Source organism: Haliotis asinina, chromosome 12 (assembly GCF_037392515.1).
Source record: "Haliotis asinina isolate JCU_RB_2024 chromosome 12, JCU_Hal_asi_v2, whole genome shotgun sequence".
NCBI classification, from domain to species: domain Eukaryota; kingdom Metazoa; phylum Mollusca; class Gastropoda; order Lepetellida; family Haliotidae; genus Haliotis; species Haliotis asinina.
In genome coordinates this window covers 34618145-34639833 of record NC_090291.1, presented here as the reverse complement: position 1 = coordinate 34639833, position 21689 = coordinate 34618145, and the positions used below count along the sequence as shown (strand labels likewise).

Genomic DNA, 21689 nt, shown 5'->3' with positions numbered 1-21689 from the left:
GCCAATAATCTTGATATGTTACCCAGGGAATGAAACCAACAAAAACAGGTTGCTCCTGTGTAAGACTTACGCCAATAATCTTGATATGTGACCCAGGGAATGAAACCAACAAAAACAGGTTGCTCCTGTGTAAGACTTACGCCAATAATCTTGATATGTTACTCAGGGAATGAAACCAACAAAAACAGGTTGCTCCTGTGTAAGACTTACGCCAATAATCTTGATATGTGACCCAGGGAATGAAACCAACAAAAACAGGTTGCTCCTGTGTAAGACTTACGCCAATAATCTTGATATGTGACCCAGGGAATGAAACCAACAAAAACAGGTTGCTCCTGTGTAAGACTTACGCCAATAATCTTGATATGTGACCCAGGGAATGAAACCAACAAAAACAGGTTGCTCCTGTGTAAGACTTACGCCAATAATCTTGATATGTGACCCAGGGAATGAAACCAACAAAAACAGGTTGCTCCTGTGTAAGACTTACGCCAATAATCTTGATATGTGACCCAGGGAATGAAACCAACAAAAACAGGTTGCTCCTGTGTAAGACTTACGCCAATAATCTTGATATGTGACCCAGGGAATGAAACCAACAAAAACAGGTTGCTCCTGTGTAAGACTTACGCCAATAATCTTGATATGTGACCCAGGGAATGAAACCAACAAAAACAGGTTGCTCCTGTGTAAGACTTACGCCAATAATCTTGATATGTGACCCAGGGAATGAAACCAACAAAAACAGGTTGCTCCTGTGTAAGACTTACGCCAATAATCTTGATATGTGACCCAGGGAATGAAACCAACAAAAACAGGTTGCTCCTGTGTAAGACTTACGCCAATAATCTTGATATGTGACCCAGGGAATGAAACCAACAAAAACAGGTTGCTCCTGTGTAAGACTTACGCCAATAATCTTGATATGTGACCCAGGGAATGAAACCAACAAAAACAGGTTGCTCCTGTGTAAGACTTACGCCAATAATCTTGATATGTGACCCAGGGAATGAAACCAACAAAAACAGGTTGCTCCTGTGTAAGACTTACGCCAATAATCTTGATATGTGACCCAGGGAATGAAACCAACAAAAACAGGTTGCTCCTGTGTAAGACTTACGCCAATAATCTTGATATGTTACCCAGGGAATGAAACCAACAAAAACAGGTTGCTCCTGTGTAAGACTTACGCCAATAATCTTGATATGTTACCCAGGGAATGAAACCAACAAAAACAGGTTGCTCCTGTGTAAGACTTACGCCAATAATCTTGATATGTTACCCAGGGAATGAAACCAACAAAAACAGGTTGCTCCTGTGTAAGACTTACGCCAATAATCTTGATATGTTACCCAGGGAATGAAACCAACAAAAACAGGTTGCTCCTGTGTAAGACTTACGCCAATAATCTTGATATGTGACCCAGGGAATGAAACCAACAAAAACAGGTTGCTCCTGTGTAAGACTTACGCCAATAATCTTGATATGTGACCCAGGGAATGAAACCAACAAAAACAGGTTGCTCCTGTGTAAGACTTACGCCAATAATCTTGATATGTGACCCAGGGAATGAAACCAACAAAAACAGGTTGCTCCTGTGTAAGACTTACGCCAATAATCTTGATATGTGACCCAGGGAATGAAACCAACAAAAACAGGTTGCTCCTGTGTAAGACTTACGCCAATAATCTTGATATGTGACCCAGGGAATGAAACCAACAAAAACAGGTTGCTCCTGTGTAAGACTTACGCCAATAATCTTGATATGTGACCCAGGGAATGAAACCAACAAAAACAGGTTGCTCCTGTGTAAGACTTACGCCAATAATCTTGATATGTTACCCAGGGAATGAAATCAACAAAAACAGGTTGCTCCTGTGTAAGACTTACGCCAATAATCTTGATATGTTACCCAGGGAATGAAACCAACAAAAACAGGTTGCTCCTGTGTAAGACTTACGCCAGTCAGCTTGATATGTGACCCAGGGAATGAAAACAACAAAGACAGGTTGCACCTGATGCTCAATATCTTAAGTATTGTTTGGGTTTTGGTAGTGAAGGTTTAGAATATTATCATGACCCCCAAAAAGCTGGGTCTGATAACATAAGTTATCTTACTTCCTAAAAATTTATGAACAGTAAGCTCACAGTCACTTTTCAAACAGTCATGAGAGTCACTGTTCAAAGCCAATTCCTCATCATTCTGTTTTCCAACTGAAGTCTGTGTTCTTTAAACAGCACAATATTAACATGCACTGTGTGCTAGTGGAGGTAGATATGAGGTTGCACTTATTCAGTTTCAGGTAGCACCAGTGCAATTTCTGAATACTTAAATTGAGCCTTGTACATTGTGTACTTGTTATCTATAATAGCTTGTTGTCTATTATAGCATTAGTTATAACACTATTACTTGTTACTGATAATGGCTTGTTACAGAATACTGCTTTTGTATATACCACTATATATATCACCATGTTGGTTCAATATGTTTTGTATGATATGAGTTACATACAGTTCCTGTTAAAGCTATTTTTGTAATTTTAACACAGAATATAATTATTTTACTAAGTCATTTTGTTTAAGAGTTATTGTGATACAAAATATTTTACACACCAGTGATACATCAATTAGTAGTGCTTCAGCAGTGATGTGATACAAGGTCATTAGTAATGATTTCATATTATGTTTGTGAGACGACAAGTTGCAGGCATTTTGAATATGTCTTCTTCAGACAAGACCAATTTTTTTTCCTGTTTTATGAATTTTTGTTCTCAGAAAAGGACAGGAGGGAAAAGCAACAAAAAAGACAATCAGCCAAAGTAATATTTCCATTAAATACCAAAGCATTTTACTTTGGGCAATTTATGAAGTTTAAGTTGGTAAAAAACAGTCTAAAAAAATGTCCATGTATGTTTTACATTTTAGGCCAATGAAACCATTATAATTTTATTTTTTGAGCAGGAATAATTAATTTTCAATTTGTTTCTTATTGCTCTGAAAATATGACTGGTGGCTCCATAAAACAGAAAAAATACTGGCCAGGTCTTAACTAGGTATGTATCAAAGTGAAATATATTTTCTGTTCATGTCTTATTCCTTATTCTTTTGTTATACCATATATATGCTCTATGTCTTTTTCTTTCCTCAATATATTTCACTAACAATCATTTCAACTATCATTATCAATTCTTGCCATTGCTAAGCCTACAATAAATTTGGTTTTTGATTTCATCCAAATTTTATGAAAATGCAAAGTTGGCAACATATTTGAAAATAAGTTTAAAAATGTGGATCTATTATAACTTTATTGTTATGTCACTATGGCCTCTTGAAGAGAGAAATATTTAAAAACAATACTGTTAAAACAACCTGATTCTTCCATACTGCTATAGTTAATATGTCATGTCTGTAGTAGTATCATGCCATGACAGGTTACCAGTATCCATAGTAACATGAACGCATCATCAGTCCTTAACGTTTGAAACATACATGTCCCACACATTAGCAACATTGTTTGTGCTTTATAGAAATTGTTATGCATATCATATATTTTAACACTTATTGTTGAACCACTTTCATTAAAGTTTTGTACTGCTGTTGCTTTTTTGATCTCCCATTCAGCTGTTGTATTGTTTGTGCTCAGCCAAGTGTAACTTCATCACTCGACCTCTCTCTCAAACATCTATCAGATAATTCTTAATTTTTACGCAAACATTTGTTGTGCCATGTCTTGCACCCAAACACATTCCATGGCTGATGTTTATGGTTTTGATTCAAGCAAAGCTTTAATTAGAAATATTGACAAAACACTCTGTACTTCATTGAATAGCATTCAACTGTTTTAAGCATTCCAACTTTTGCTTGTCTCATGTTATTGACAAAGACGTCTCAGGATTGATTTTCTTGTTTTGACACTGTTTGACATTTATACTTGGTGCTAGCATACACAACGAAAAAAAAAAAAAACAGAAAAAAATGTGATAAATGTTACCCCATTCCATTCTGGTATAAGAGTGTTTTTATGATATTAAGAGTATGAAATTAAATGTATTGCTTCTTCAGAAATGCTTGCTTCATGATGATTGACACCTGTCAGTCCCAAGGTGTGGTGTGTTTCTCTTGTTGAACAAGTACTTACTTCCTGTTTCAGGGTTTATTCAAAGTAGCTTTTAATAGATCGTCATTTCGTTAATCATTGTTACATAGTGTGGCCTGTGTTGTCATTTCTTGAAGGGATTCTAGCATTTCGATCAGGCCAACCTGTCAGTTGCCATGTTTTACAGATTATATTGTTTTACATGATGTGTCAACTGGACAAATATATTTTAAAATAAGCCAACTTGGCAAATATATGTATAGTGATTTAAATTTGACTTCCTGTTCATTTTCCTAATTTACTTCAAAACAATGAAGATAAATCTCTTTTTATCAAAGGGCATTAGTACTGATGTTTTAGAAAACAAATGATGTTTTTGTTTTCAGCATAACTATCTGTGTTTGTTACATTCACTATCCCAGATTATCCTAATAATCTTTGTAAGTACTAAGCTTCAGAATTTAAGAATGAGGCTTTCATTTTCTTTTGTAATACACAAACACTGTGAAAACATTATCAAAGTTCCAGTCTCCACAGTGATTTGGTTTAAATTTATTTCATGAAAATGCAACAACAAAATTTTCATGAACTGGATTGGTCAGCAAGCTCAAGAGAACTTATAGGAAGGCCAGTATTTGATTTAAGTCTGTTATTTACTGCTGGATCTGTTGTGACAGGTTTAACTTGTGTATGGTTTGCTAAGCACCTTATTTGTGATTTTCTAAGCACCCAAGGTGCTGATAGCAAGAAATATGACATAGAAAAGATATTGCTACCTGTGATTTGGCCAGTATATTAGTCTGGTCCAGTGACTTATTCAAGATGATTTTTGTTGAGCAAAACTAATTGTTGCTTAGACAGTTCTCCCCAAAAGACAAAATTGTTCATCAAAGACAGTAAGTGAGGCATGTTTGACAACAGGCTTAGAAATATTCCAGTTATGGTGTATCAGTTTGGGGTTGTGCAGAGATTTGGATTTGAACCTGGGTCTTCAATGAGAACCTCCTTAACCTATGAGCAAGATGTTTTATGGATAAATCTTCTTTTAATTCTTTGACACACAACGTTTTTGGGTCATTTCAGACACCTTCATCAAGTGAACTGACAGGTGATGCTGAATGTTGAATGTTGAATAACATATAACATTGTTTGATCTGTTACTCACATGGTTGTAATGGGTCCAGGTATTGAGATGGTACCCTGCTCCAACTCATTTCCCACCCGTCACGGGTATCTGGATTACCATCCCAACATTAGTGTGTATTGGTTTTATCAGGGTATACATGTACGTCATGTAGTAAAATGGCATTCCCTAGTTTGACAAGCATTTCTAGATAAGTCTACATGCATTAAAGGATGTCTCTACTTGAATTGGTCAGTTTCTGAAATGGCTGTTGATGGGTTATGTTCCTGGTGACATGATTACTGCCTCTATGTCTTGCTTATTATGTATGTTCTTTTATTCTAACCAACTTTATTAAAGTTCATAAATATTTGTAGTTCACTTGTTTTTGGGTGGACCCGTGAAGGTGCAGGGTAGAATAGGCCTTCAACAACCCATGTTTCCCATAACAGATGACTATGCTTGTCGTAAGAGGCAACTAACTTGGTTGACACGTCATGGGTGCACAGATCGATGATCATGCTGTTGATCACTGGATTGTCTGGTCCAGATTCATCGTCATATAGCTGGAATATTGTGGCATACAACTAAACTCACTCAATTGTTTTTGAGTGTTGAGACTCAAAAGATACTGATTACATTATTACACATCATAGTATTACATAGTATCACTGTAAGTGGACTTTTGTTCAGATTATTTCTGTCAAATTCTTAAGGGTTCATATGAATAAAACACTTTGAAAATGCATAATCAACCTTAACTCAGTTTAGGTGAACAAGTAGTAAAAAAGTATTTTTGCTGCTTTTAGCAGTAGTCCAGCAATTTCACAGCTGAGAACACATGAAGTTGGCTTCACATCACATATTGTACAACTGTGGCGGATCGAACACAGGCCCTTGCCATGATGAGTGAACACTTTGACCATTGGGCTACTCTCATATGCTAAAGACACAAAATTATTTAGGAATAACTAAATTAGTTGCATGACATAGCATGATGTCTGTGTGACGAGAGTGAGTGAGTTTAGTTTTAGCCATATTCCACCAATAAAAGCAGCAAGTCGACACCAGAAATAAGCTTCAGACATTGTAGCCTTGTGGGGAACCGAACCCAGGTCTTTGGCGTGACAAGTGTTAAGGTTAAAATATTGCCATGACTAAAGGTATAAGAAATTCCCTTAGAACCAGCAAAATATAACACTGAGAAGACTGAAATTTTCAACTTTTTTGTAATCAACAGAAAGCATGATACACAAGATTCACAATAGAGGTTCATGTACGATACAACTGAGTCAAAACTATAGTAGAGGGTCACAAATATAATATCAACTCACCAAAGTCTTAGTTTGATAGTGAGAAACAGTTATACTGAATGTAACACAGTGAACGGTCAGGCAGCAGTTATGTAGGTCGAGCGTTGACGGAGAGGCAGTTGGATGTTGGCCGAATGATGTACTTAAGTTAATCTGTGTGTCCGTGTCGTCAAAAAGCCTTTATATGCAAAGTCACTGATTCCTGAACATTCGAGCACAATACAGACATTAACTTAGAACCTTCTCGTAGTCGCCCACACTCCGTGTTACGGGAGTGTATTTTCTGTAAATTTTATTATTGTATTATTGATTAAGTGATAATTATTATTGGGTCACAACGTTTAGAGTTTTGAGTGATTGTTATTATAACTGAGCCATACTTGGAAGATGCGACTACCGGGATCGGGTGATCAGCCTCGCTGACTTAGTTGACGCATGTCATCGTACCCCATTTGTGTAGATCCCACACTTCAACTGAAAATTGTTCTCAGAGCATTCGCTACTACTCACCCCTATTTCAAAAATCGTCACAATTTGTGTTCATTGCAGCATATATATTTATATAGTATATGCAAGAAATATTTACATTCATTGTACTACTAAACTGAAGAAGTAGTACATCTTCCGGTTCACTGTTATTATTTCCGTGAAGAAAATAGAACTCTATCATTAGCTTTGCGACTTTGAAACAGAAAACTCCCGAGTGTTGAGTTGATTTCATGAGGGTTAAGTGCCCAATCACTGACATGGGTTTGTCCAGTCCTGTGCAGTTGTAAACAAGCGTGTAAACTGATGTCAACGCATCGAAAAAACACCCTGTTAATTCCATTTGTAATAAGTACACCTTCATAGCCCCATCCTTACTTCAGAATTCACTTAATATATAAGAACATTTTAACCGTCGTGTACAGTGTGTAGTTCAGTACCAAGTATCAAAGCAGATTCCGAGAGAGTGAGAATTGTTTTACGCCGCTTTTAGCAATGTTCCATGCATATAACGATGGGGAACACCGGGTATGAGTTTTACAAACTTGATCCATGTGGAGAATGGAACCCGGACATTCGGTGTTACGAGCGAACATTTTGACCACTGCACTACCTCACTCCATGAACATTCAAAAGTGCTGCACAGTACACAGGAATTCAATGTAATAGCATCCATCTTGCATCACGCAGCATGAATTGATGTCGAAATAAGGTACGTAAACCTGGTGTAATATGGATCATTATCACTTGCTAAATACATGTGATTAGTAGGCCAGTACGGTATTACTGACATACCGGTATTTCTCGAATACGCATTTCAAACGATACGTTTTGCAATATTATTCTGGGAACCGGTGATATTGGGTAAAGAACACGCATTTTTTGTTATTATCTTTATAGTTTAAATCATAATCTACACATATATACTTTAATTCACAACAGATGTTTTCCTCCCGGTTATTCAATGACAAAATTTCATACTGTAATACTATCAATTGTAAAAAGAAACGAAATAGAAACCATGACAATGCAACCTAATTTACAGATTCCTGTTATCAGGACCGTAACTTATATATTTAGAGGCTTATAATTCAGAAAATAGGATTGACATTCACATTAAGTGTCACTCACTGTCAAACACCCAAGGTCCCAATATATCGCAATACATATCGCAATACACGAACATGAATCGCAACACATTGCCATACAATAAATATGCCAATGCACAGTCCTAGTGTTTAGTCATATACAGTCTAACATGCACAAGGCCTGACATTTTCTGCAGGAGCGGAAATGACACATAAATGCAATTTGACTGCTTTTGCAAACTCGGTCCGCCCACTCAAGAGATGACGTGGGTGTTTACTTGACCTGCAGGATATCATGGATAATGGATGAAGTGTCTGCAATAACAAAATGCAGATATGATACCTTGATTGTCGATGTGATGAGGCAAACAAATTACATCAAGGAAATGAAGGATTATACATGCAGCAGTGCTCCAGTACTATGTGGAATAATGAGTGGAGTGAATTTAGTTTTATGTCACACTCAGCAATATTCCAATATTCCAATATTCCAATATTCCAATATATATGGCGGCGGTCTGTAAATAATCGAGTCTGGGCCAGACAATCTAGGGATCAACAGCATGAGCATCGATCTCCGCAACTGGGAACAGATGACATGTGTCAATCAAGTCTGCTAGTCTAATCAAACGATCCCGTTAGTCGCCTCTTACGACAAGTATAGTCGCCTTTTGGGACATGCATGGGTTGCTGAAAGCCTATTGTACCCCGGATCTTCACGGGTTGCTTGGAATGACGAGGTTCCACTATATATGACAAGCGGTATACCAGAGTTCTTATATCCTACACTGGATAAGAATGGGTTCGACATAAGAATATTAATGTACAAGAGGTTGAGCATATATCAGACCTTTTTCACAAATATCTTCAGTTGTTTTTGAGATGTCCGTTGCTTTTGCTTAAAGATACCAATAATATTTTAAAGATATCTGTAAATAATTGAAGATGTCTTTAATTAATTTCTCATATAAAATATAATTACTGGTGTGTCGAAGTGTTGGAAAGACATCAAGAACATATCCTGTGATATCTCTGAATGTGTTAAAAATATCTGTAAACTATGTACGACCTTAGTTCACATAATTGTAATTTGTATAAAACATTAATTCAACATATCTTGAATTCAACTTAAGATACCTCTAGTTTCTTCAAATCTTCTTAAACCGACTGGCTATATGACCATAGTTTCACACTGAGCTGGACAATAATTCAGACATGTTATGGTGGACACCAGCTACAAGGAATGGGTTCCACACTATGTACCCATGTAGGGAATCGAACCTGGACACCTTCGCGTGACCTTCTTTACTATGCCCTTCTAAATAGTATTTTGTAATAAGGCTGTTTAGATAAATCTGTTGACAGAAAATATCAACATATACATGTATGAATAAGTGGCAAAATTCCAATTGTATCAGATGCATAAAAGGATATGAGGCCCTTAATAGCTGCGTCGTTCAAATGCGGTTATGCTGTGCCTAATCAAGGAGAACGATTGTCAACCAACCAGTTGAAACAATTCTCATGCAAATGTTGACTGGTTGAAAAATGACACTGGCTTCTGTGTAGGTTATCAAAACATAATTCAAATGACAATCATGTCATAAAAACAGTTTGATACAGTTTTCATTCATGTAGTCTAGTGCAACATCCACCAGATTGATAGAATTGTTTTAAAGATCAACAGAAACATCAGTTATTGAAAAAGCCTTCAAGATATGGTTAAGTCAAGCGTTGACCAGTTGGAGATGGGTAACGTCCAACACTGGACATGGAGTTCCTCAAACACGCGCATCTCTGAGGATCTGACTTAGGGTGTAATCTCTAAAGGTGGGGAGGTAACTGCATGCATCATTCACACTTTATAGATCAATGCTCATGTCTTTTGAACACTGGATTGTCCAGACTCGATTATTAGAAAACAGACTTCTTCCATATAGCTGGAATATTGCTGAGTGTGGCGTAAAACAAAGCTCACTCACTCACTAAGGTGGTCGTAGCTCCCATGCCGAACCACGAACCGTTCGTAGCGCTACGATATTCGCAAGTCTTTGATGAACTACAGCGTTACGACAGGCCGTAACGTTACGAGCGCTTTGCGGATCGGGATCGAGTAGCATAGCCCGAATATTGCGAATATTCGAACAAATATTACGAACAAATGAATCTATTGGAACAAGTCGACACCAGGGTGTTTATCATAACACAATGCAAAGTACACTCTAACCTGGATGGTGTGTTAAAGTAGGCTGCATCGTACCATTCACTCCATGAATATTGAACATGCACTAAACATAAACGGGTACCAGTCGAATTGCCCCAGCTATAACAAATCTCCCCAACAAATCCGGTCAAATCGTTAATGGATTTTGGTCAAATTGCCCCAAGGGGATAGTCAAACGTATCTCAAAAGATCGTCAGTTTTTATATTGTTTTCTTCATACGAAAGTAATTTGGAATTAATCTGTGTTGTTATCTTCTGTGCGCATGGATTCATACTGACGGAGCGTAATTCTGCAGGAAGTGAAAATATTGTCCTTTCCTATTCTGATGTATCAAAGTCTAGTGCAGCTTTTGTCAGTTTATCAGCCATCTACTTCCTTCCTGATGACATACATCGACATCTATGAACTGTATGACCGGATGCATGTATAGTTTATCGTACCGCGTTCATCCAACAACGCGTATGCCATGAGTACTCAGTACTGAGGGTACTGGTCTACTGAGATGTTGCCGGTAAAATATCCTTCCTTCCTGGTAATTAACGTAGACCGATATCAATAAATTGCATCACCGTGTGCTTGTACAGTATATCGTACCGCGTGCAGCAACACGTATACTATGAATATTGAATACTAAACGTGACATGATTGGTCCACAGAGCAGATGTTGCCAGGGAGACGAGGCAGATGGCTGATCCTCCAGATTTCTGCTGGTTGTGTACGGGTTGTAGTCAAAACTGAAAAAGTCAAAAGAGCCAATTAAGGAAAAGTCAAAGGGGCCAAAGAAAGTAAAGCCGAAAAGGACAAAGGAAAGTCAAAAGGGTCAAAGGTTTAAAGGGGCACTGATGCGGAGCAATTTCCGTGGACTGGTGTAAACTTTTGTTATTGTTTTTCTCCCGTGAGTACCCGGATGATATCCCAGAATTCGTGACTGGTTCGTGACCTCTGCTGCGCAGTCCGTAGGCGCAGCTGATAGTTTAATTATAGACAGATCAACTGAGGTGAAGTAATTTTTTACTTCATTACAAATGTATTATGAAAACAAATGAAACACTTTGAAGGTTAATCATCTGCCAGTGGTAGAAATAGTAAAAAACTATTAGGACGGAAAAATAACGAAGCCAATGTACGTCTCTATATTTTGCCTCATAACCCTAATTAGTTTATTGTCATATTTGTATGATTCTGAAAATTAATAAAAGAACACACGATCTGCTTATACTCATAGTAAATTTCTAACATAACAGCAACATTTATACAGTGTATAGATTGCCAATGTGGATCCTATTTCACACACATACACGATCTAGTGTGTGTTTTCTGTCATACAGATTCTGCTGAATGCTACAACAAATAAATTAAAACAAAATGCAAATAATGAATGTAAAACAGACTAATTTTATAGCAACAATGTCAGGCTACTATACCTTGTTCAGGAGTGTATCCATCAATATCCACGTAAAAGAAATCGTATTCCATTCATCTGCAGCTGGTAAATAATCCTGCTCTGTGTCGCGTGTCTTACAACTGTCTCATTTTTCGAAAAAGTAACACATCGTTTCAGGTCTTTCGTTGGTGAAAACCAGATAAACCTCTCATTGGTCTCCCAAGATAGCACACCTGGCAACTAATTGTATGATGTCCACTCTTCTAAGCAATTTAGTTAACCAATAATGAACAATCAATCAATCAACGCAAGGGTGGTTAATTCTTTGAAGGGAGGATGTTGTTTTTGCACTCGCACTTTACGACAGGGTGTTGTCATCTACACACACTGCCTTTCGACAAATTCGCTAGAAGATAAAAGTAATTAATCAATCAGTGTGTTATCGGTTAATCCTTTGATCGAACTCAGCTGATAAACCCTCTTGCATCACTTACATGCACATATTACATAACACACAATACATTTGCCATTACAGACCTTAATTTATAATGTTGAGTATTTACTCCAGACAGGAGAAATGCCAAATGGGAACCTTTGTTGAGTAACCGAAGTGGTGTTACTACTAATTATACCTGTTAAAACATCATTAATTGACCATCCAGGGAATGATGACAAATAACACGTGTAGGTTTACACCATCACGCGCGAGTTACAGCAAGGAAGATGTAATCTCTGTGTCGCATGCAGCCTGAAAACACTTATGGGCCGAAACTGTTTTGAGGATACCAACGGAATTTCGTTACAAAAGGAATACACACTAGCATTTGCTGTGTACTTGGGTAAATAGGTGAAATAAGGGTTTTTTTACGTAAGAAAATTTTCAGATTTTTCTACCAAAGGCAAAGTCATCGTTTTTTGTTTACGAATTCAAATAAATCAACTGTGTGTTTTTACTATCATAAATAAGAAACCATTGTAGCTACCATAGCTACCAAAATTTACGTGTGATATTTGCTATCACAGCTCAACCAACACCCAAAACTACCTAAATATAAAGCTTTGCAACCTTCCGTACTGAAACAAATGGCTTGCTACGTGCCTGTAGACATCATATTTTCATGTGACATGATTAAATATCGAGGTTAAAAACGCAGAAATAGGATCAAATTGGATCAGTAACTATACCATCCAAGCATCCGAAAAGTACTACACTGCTGCGATATTTGGTTACGATCGGACAAGGAATACCATGGATATTTTTAAACAAATGGCATATGATGGGCATCCGGCCTCCTGACTGTTTAGGTGAAGAAATTCTACTAATATGGACAGGAGCCCAGTTCCTTTGTCCGTCACGGTCGAAGGAGCGGGCGCTGACCAAATTGCGGTTTGGTTTCGTAATTAGACCGTTGGCGAGAAACATTATTCGCTCCGCATCAGTGCCCCTTTAATTCAAAAGGGCCTTAGATCAAATTCAAGCAAGAAAATGCAAACTTGCATATGTGTTTTATGTTTTATTATATTTTATCAAAATGTAGTCATAATATATATATAGCACGGTCTTGATGTGTGATCAAGTATTCATCTGTATTTACAACAGATGTTATCACATCAGTTGATGTACACACTTTAGTGAGTATACTTGCAACCACACTCAACTGGTACACTGTAAAACTTTCCTGTAATTATTTACGGTAAACTACTGGCAGCTAGGCTGCCAAACTTTTACCGTAAATAACACGGTATACCGTAAAAATAACAGCAATTTGTAATAGTATTTACCGTAAATTTTTACAGTACACTACCGTAAGAATTACAGTGTCACTGTAAACATTTCCTGTATTTTACGGTAAACTACTGGCAGCTGGGCTGCCAAACTTTTACCGTAAAAAACACGGTATACCGTAAAAATAACAGCATTCTGTAATAGCATTTAAGATATAATATAACAGTAAACTAAGGTAGGACTTACCATACAATGTGCTGTGCACATTCCTGTATTTCTACTTAACTTTAGACTTTACTATCAGGGTTTGAACGGTGAACTAACTCAACCAACTGCAACCTAATGTCATCTAACCTCTGCGATAGGATGCTCTAATATATATCCATGTCAATAAAAAAAGACTCAAACGAAGTTTGAAGAACATTTATTAAAAGAAGAAATAAATCTGAGTCCAAGCATTGTAAGTGACACCATATCACAATGATCAACAGCTGAAAATAACATCTTTGGGATTTATGTTGTTTGACATTAGTCAAATATAAAACGATATTATTGGAAAATGGCCCATTCATATGCTTTCATTTGATGAAAGATTGCAACAGCTCATTGCCGATATAGGTAAAGTGGAAAAGAAAAAAAAACATATTGCCAGTATAGCATCAGCAAAATCAACCTGATAATGTATTAACTGAAAACAAACAATATCTAAACAACTTCTGGGAAAAAAAACATATTTGGCGATCACTGAACACGAAATTATGCATTTCTCTTCCAGCAATTAACTCAATGAACACAATTCAAACAATATCTAAACATCTAGAAAGACATGTTTGGCTATCATTAAATTTGAAATTATGCATTTCTCTTCCAGCAGTTAACTCAATAACTTCAATTCAAACAATATGTAAAACACTTCTGGAAAGACATGTTTGGCTATCATTGAATTTGAAATTATGCATTTCTCTTCCAGCAATTAACTCAATGAATGCAATTCAAACAATATGTAAACCACTTCTGGAAAGACATGTTTGGCTATCACTGAACATGAAATTATGCATTTCTCCTCCGGCAATTAACTCAATAACCTCAATTCAAACAATATGTAAAACACTTCTGAAAGACATGTTTGACTATTATTGAATTTGAAATTATGCATTTCTCTTCTAGCAATTAACTCAGTGAACTTAATTTAAACAATATCTAAACAACTTCTGGAAAAAACACGTTTTACTATCATTGAAAACGAAATTAAGTACTTCTCTTCCAACAAATTACTCAGTGACCTCAATTCAAACAATATCTAAACAACCTCTGGAAAGACATGTTTGGCTATCACTGAACATGAAATTATGCATTTCTCTTCCAGCAATTAACTCAGTGAACTCAATTTAAACAATATCTAAACAACTTCTGGAAAAAACACGTTTTACTATCATTGAAAACGAAATTAAGTACTTCTCTTCCAACAAATTACTCAGTGACCTCAATTCAAACAATATCTAAACAACCTCTGGAAAGACATGTTTGGCTATCACTGAACATGAAATTATGCATTTCTCTTCCATCAATTAACTCAATAACTTCAATTCAAACAATATCTAAACCGCTTCTGGAAAGACATGTTTGACTATCATTAAACTTGAAATTATGCATTTCTCTTCCAGCAGTTAACTCAATGAACACAATTCAAACAATATCTAAACATCTCCTAGAAAGACATGTTTGGCTATCAATAGACACGGAATTATGCATTTCTATTCCAGCAATTAACTCAGTAACTTCAATTCAAACAATATCTAAACCGCTTCGGGAAAGACATGTTTGGCTATCATGGAACTTGAAATTATGCATTTCTCTTCCAGCAATTAACTCAGTGAACTCAATTTAAACAATATCTAAACAACTTCTGGAAAAAACACGTTTTACTATCATTGAAAACGAAATTAAGTACTTCTCTTCCAACAAATTACTCAGTGACCTCAATTCAAACAATATCTAAACAACCTCTGGAAAGACATGTTTGGCTATCACTGAACATGAAATTATGCATTTCTCTTCCATCAATTAACTCAATAACTTCAATTCAAACAATATCTAAACCGCTTCTGGAAAGACATGTTTGACTATCATTAAACTTGAAATTATGCATTTCTCTTCCAGCAATTAACTCAATGAACTTAATTCAAACAATATCTAAAAAACTCCTGGAAAAAACATGTTTGGCTTTCATTAATGCAAACCAATCATTACTTAGTATTGCAACTGCTAGACTTTGCCCTCTCATGCCTCGATCCATTCAAAATCGGCAAGTTCGTTGATGAGTTTGAGAACTTTCGCACTCATAACTGTCTTTTTTCTTTTTCCCTTGCAACCTTTTGATCCCTTGTCTGGATTAATGCGAACGAAGCATCTGGAAATGAAAGCAGTGACGTCATTGTTTCTGCGTTATCAAAGCTATTCACAATAGATACATAGGACTAAGTAAACTACATTTACAGTTTTCGGAAAAAACAGAAAGTCTGCAATTTTCAGAAGCCGTTCATTTATCCTACAGCCATTTATCTTGATACTGGAGGGTTGGGCCAATGAGATATTGGTCACATATACCTTTAACAAGCAGACAGGACAAGGGTAACATCTGTTATCAGTGAATCTAAGCTTGAAGTCCCTGGTAAGTAGAACAGAGGCTTCTGAGGGGCATTGCTCTGAACCACAATTTACGTAAAAGGTGAATATGCAGAACTATTGCTCTTGCGTGAGTCTCTTTAACCGGATTCCATATAGTTTTATCCGTCTCTAGCTGGTTGCTGAATTCAAGAGTCTGTTTAAGATACACGTTTAATTTACCTCTGTATGAACTCAAGTGTGGCAGCAGACCCAGTCTGATATTCAATGTTAAACACATAGAAAGCAGCGAAGAGCATAGCAAATGCATCAATGAAGCTGTTAAGTCTTGGGCTGATTACCAAATGGTCACACATCACAGTGTAGTGCTGGCCAGCTAAAACTGAGTCACCTGAAAAAGATGCAAATGATATCAACAAGCAAGATGATATATATATTTTATATAGATCTAGCAATGTGACCTTCTTTCTGTAAATCCTTAGTACACAGTAGTGGTAATCTGACAGATTGTTACTGACACCAAAGTACACACCATGGACGATCATCATGGGGTTCTCAGGAGTGTCCATTGCTTCAATAAACTCTGGTGTTGAGGTTACCTGTAAATTTAAAAATCAGGAATGTAGACATAACTGAATCATGTCATTCCTACAAAAAGACAGATTACAGTTATGGATTTGATAGTGTACTGTTTGAATATGTCGGGGACTGTGACCTACAATAGACATTTTGCATATAAGGCCAGTAAAGACACATTAACCTGTCAAAGCTATGATATCACAGACATATATTTTCCAATGACAGGGTCACAGGACATTACAGATATTTTGGCAATCCAGGAATGAAGCGTGAATTTCAAGGGGCAATGAAGTGACATGGAGTAACTCGTCTTCCCTAACAATTTTGTTGTTCTCCGTAAACTACTGACTGGGAAAAAACATGAACTAGCTGGGTATGAACACTTGTGCCAACCCGGTACAAAAAAGTAAATGCTTTTGTTTCACTTACATCAGCCACTAGAAACAGGGATTCCTGTTTCTCGCCCATGTACTCCATAATGCACAATAACACAGCCACCAGCCACGCTTTGACATTGTCATTTTGACTCTGTCTGATTGCTTCTTCAAATATATGCGAAGACTTGTGTGGCAGTTTATTTCTGAAAAATCTGTTCATTCTCGGAGCTTTAATCCTGTATGAATTGGCCAGTGCATCCTTCATGTTTATTCCAACAAGTTTTTCAAAGTGATTCAGCATTCCTACAGTGTGAAATAGAAATGGCCACTCAGCTTTTATGTTTGCCATGCTTGCGCCATTGTTGATCACGCTCCTGAGGAGGGGATATACAGTTTCCATCCCCTTTGCAATGACTTCTGCATCGACTTCTTTTGGATCACCCTCATTAAGTTTCAAAAGTTCTGCCTGAACATGTTTTATTTTGAGTTCATCCTCCTCTTCAACATGTGGCTCCCAGTTTATACAGCCATAGGAATCACTTCTTGGTGCAGAAATGCCCGAGTTTCTGCTTCTGTCGGCATCAGATGAGTCAGTATCAGCTTGCCGTCTTTTCAAATTATGTTTAGTTAAACAGAGTTTATCAACAGAGATTCCTCGATTGAGATTGTCATTTCGCGAGATTAACCTATTCAACAAAGATTCATACCCCGAACCCACAACATCGTCATCTATCCTGTCCTCAAGAGAATCTGGATATTTGGCCACGGCTCTTTGTGCAATGATAGACAACTGTCTTTTTGTGGCTTGCACAGTCACAGATCTGACCATATCCATTAAATGTCTAACCAATTTCCTTTTCAGTGTAGGTACGAGGCGCTGTTTCGATTCTAGAGGCTTCATGACATCCCTTGTCATAGAACTCCAATTTAGGTCAAGTTTGAGTGGCCAGTTAGGGTCTCTATTTCTACCTTCAAACACAATAGGTGGCGGTGGAGGTGGTGAGAACGTACTGCTGGTACTAGGTGTTGAGCAATCACTTAGGTCACTTTCAGTTTCTGAAATACATAATAATGAAGAGAAGAAATCTCACTGTTTATTATGTTATCATTAATCGTATCAGTTTTACTTTAGAATCTAATTGTTAGGATACATCTGCATGATATCATATTCCCCTTCTGAAAGTTATGACAAATCATGTACAACTGCAGTTATTCAACATGCCATATTTCTATAAAGCAATTATTTCACAATGATTAGATTCTTACAAGGCATTATGAAACGTCTTACCTGCAGAGGTTAATAAAGGCAGTTTCAGCTGACACGCATGCTTCAATAATTTCCTGGCTACTATTGTTTTGAGGTGGTTTTGGCCTTCAGTTAAGTCTTTCTCTTGGACCAAAGATAAATCCTGCACAGACTCTACCCCAATCAACTTTAGTTTCTCAACAACATGTTCTGCAGTCTCCAGGTTTACAAATATCCTCATAATGTAGTCCTTTAAACACTTATCAGCGCAATCTGTGTGGTTAGAATCATCAGATGTACTAGCCATTGTGTCCGCGTAGCACTGTGCCCTTCAAAGAGAAATAGAAACTGCCTGAATAAAAGTACACAGACAATGGCCAGATATCTGCAAAGTCTGAAACTGGCAAACAGTTCAGCTCTTTGCATTCATTTTCATTTTCAAAGCCATGTAAACCCATTGTTGGCACGGGTATGGACTGAATAGACTTAAATACAATGAGGACTGTTTTTGCTCTAAGTAGAATGATCTCAACTTTACCAAGCATCAAACCTTTGTCATTCTCTTCAACTACTAAATAATTGCCAACTTTGTACTGTACACCTCTGTATACGAGTTGTAATGATGAAACCGTATTGGTTTCGTTAACATCATATTTTGAAACTGCCTTCAAGACTGACTGGCTATAGATACTAGGTGAAAATGGTGAGCTATGATCAGCTTGTAGTTCACTCTGAAACAAATTTCCAGTCATGTAATATGCTTGTAGGAGTTGATGTTTCTGTGCGAGTGTTTTGGCCAAACTTTTATAGTTTTGAAGCTTTCTAGCACATTTCTTGAAGTATGAGTGTTTGCTTTCAAAACGAAGGGTCCACAACTGGATCAGGGGACCATTGGACGCGATTAGCTCAGGGTAATGATAAAGAAAATGATGTTTTGGTCTGAGCTCTTGATTAGGAAAGAGGGTTTTCCTATAATAGAGATACTCTTCAATGATAGAGTTCAAAGTAGCTATTTTTGAAACGTTGAGTCTGTGACTGCAAATAATTTCAGTAACTGTTTTCAGTAACAGAAACAGTTGCCAAACATCATTTTCAGCATCAGCCACACAATTCCCTATTAGTAGGGGAAAGGTTCTCACAAAAACCCAATTCTGAATAGCATGACCTGACAATTTATCAGATTTTGCCTTGACAAGACTTGGCTTGTCAAGAGCATCACACTCCACATAAGAAAATTCTGAAATCCGTGTATTTAGGTGTTCATAAGTGAACCATTTCACGTTCCTTACAAAGTAATCAATCATCAGCATCATATCATATGGTACAATGCCTTCGAACAGGTCATGGCCTAGACATGGGGGCAAACCACTTGTCACATGGAAACTGTTTAGCTGGTTGAATACGGATTCATGTTTGATGCCATTATGGTGAGCAAGGTCTGGATTTTCATCTAAAGCCTTAAGGGACTCTTCATAAGTGTGTTTTGTTCTCTTTACACCTCTGATTGGTAGTACTGACCCTCTTATATCTGTTTTTGTTGCTGAACAGTATCTACAAAAGTTCTCACCACAAAAGTTTTCCAAGAATCCACCTATCATGTGCGATCCAAGGTTGTCACCTAGGATGTAAACTAAAACCCCTTTAATTTGTCCATGTCCAGTTTCAACACCGTTTACTTCCACATCATGTAGATCCCTCACTAACGGTGAAAATATCTTGTCCTGTCCATATTCCTTAAGATATGCCTCCCTACATAACAATACGAGCTGCATATGATCTATATTGGAACGGCGATAAGCAGGAAAATTTCCAAGGGTATAATACACGCCAATCAATTTGTGTTTCTTTCTTGCTGATCCCAAGGGATTAACAACCTCAAAAGCATCCTGGTACAGCAAGATCTCAAAGCAGGCTTCTCCACTACTCAAGATGGGATGGTTTTTAAATAGAGATCCTTGATGAAGACTAGTTAAAACATCTTCATCATCAATCTGTTCAGACTTCTGACACAAGTTCATAGAATCTCTCTGATATCTATACAGTGCTAACAGACTTTCAATTACTGAAACATACTGAAATGTTTTCCGCAATTGTTTATTGCTATATCCAAGGAATATCTCTCGAGGTTCTACGAAAGGAAAGTGTTTCTTGTAGAAATGTGATCTGAACTTTTGTGATCTCAATGGTCCATTGTTACAGGCAGAAAATATGTCACTTGATTGAATTTCCTCTCTAACATTTCTAATAACATCATTATCTGTCCCACATAATCTTAACGTTTCTGTGACAGCATGTTTCACAAACTTTTGACTAAATTCATGCCATGAATTAAACTCTTCAATAATGCTTTGGATTGTTGAAACTGGAAGCAAATACTTGCTTTCTAATTTCAAATAAAATAATGCCAAGTTTCTCAAATATTGTTCATTCGTGATGGGGCCAAAGTGACTTCCTTCATCATTCCAATTTTGACTTTCAGATACATCAGTTTCATCTATATCTCTGTTTTGTAACGGAACTATGACGTCGAGATCATTATATTCACTGACAGCAATAGCTGTGGTGGCACCATGTTCCGAGTCAGTCAAAGTTCTTGAGAGATGTTCATCGCAATCTATAGTTTGGTAGGATTCTTCAACATCCTTTTCTGCTTGTTGGAGTAGGTGTACAGAGATGTGGTGAATATCAGAGGTTTGGTGCTTGCGAGACAAATGTGAAGAAAATGATGACTTTTTATTGAAACGAAGGCCACAATTCTTAAACGGACACAATACTTCCTCATGTAGAGACAGGTGTTCTCTTAAATGTGATAAATGCTTACTTAGACTGTCAAAGTGGCTTCCACACCATTCAATACTACATTTCAAACATGTTCTGACCCGAGTAGATTTTGACCTACACACGTGTAATTGTCCATGATCTCTCAGTGTATGAGATTTGAATGCAGAGTAAGTATGAAAGGCCCTTTCACACGTGACGAAACAGCATGGAAACTGTATATTTGGAACATTAAGGTGAAGCTGGTAATGGTCAACATAGTGCCTAAGCGTGGACGTTTCAAAACTACAACATTTGCAACCAAACATAACCTTCGTGCACAACTGCGAAAACTCGAAGAGACGGACAACGCATATTCCCTGGCAAAGACATGAGACTATACTACAAATCAGTACAGCAGAAACCAACATAACTATTCCTCAGATAATTATATCATATTCCATACCAGTAACCTGTGATATAGCAGTTGACATGCGGTTGTCAGATGTCTTGTCAGCCTGTCCCAAACCTCAAACAATGGCGGCATTCAAGAAAAACGATCCCACAATACATCTGTTTACGGTACGAACGTAATATTGACGGCACTTTACCGTATTTAGATATTACGGTGGAGCGCTGTTAAAATAATACAGCGAACTACCGT

At 37.1% G+C, this 21689-nt stretch overlaps 1 protein-coding gene across 1 annotated transcript; it reads right to left on the bottom strand.

The window, feature by feature from the left end:
- Nucleotides 1-13850: 13850 nt before the first annotated feature.
- LOC137258301 (uncharacterized) lies at nt 13851-21595 on the bottom strand. The gene is made up of 6 exons (XM_067795937.1): nt 21492-21595; nt 18311-18597; nt 17075-18078; nt 16599-16665; nt 16289-16457; nt 13851-15851 (listed from the first exon to the last, which is right to left on the bottom strand). Exons 2-6 carry the CDS (start codon nt 18573-18575, stop codon nt 15722-15724), a joined length of 1635 nt encoding a protein of 544 aa, XP_067652038.1. The 5' UTR covers nt 18576-18597; nt 21492-21595; the 3' UTR covers nt 13851-15721.
- Between the last annotated feature and the right edge of the window lie 94 nt (nt 21596-21689).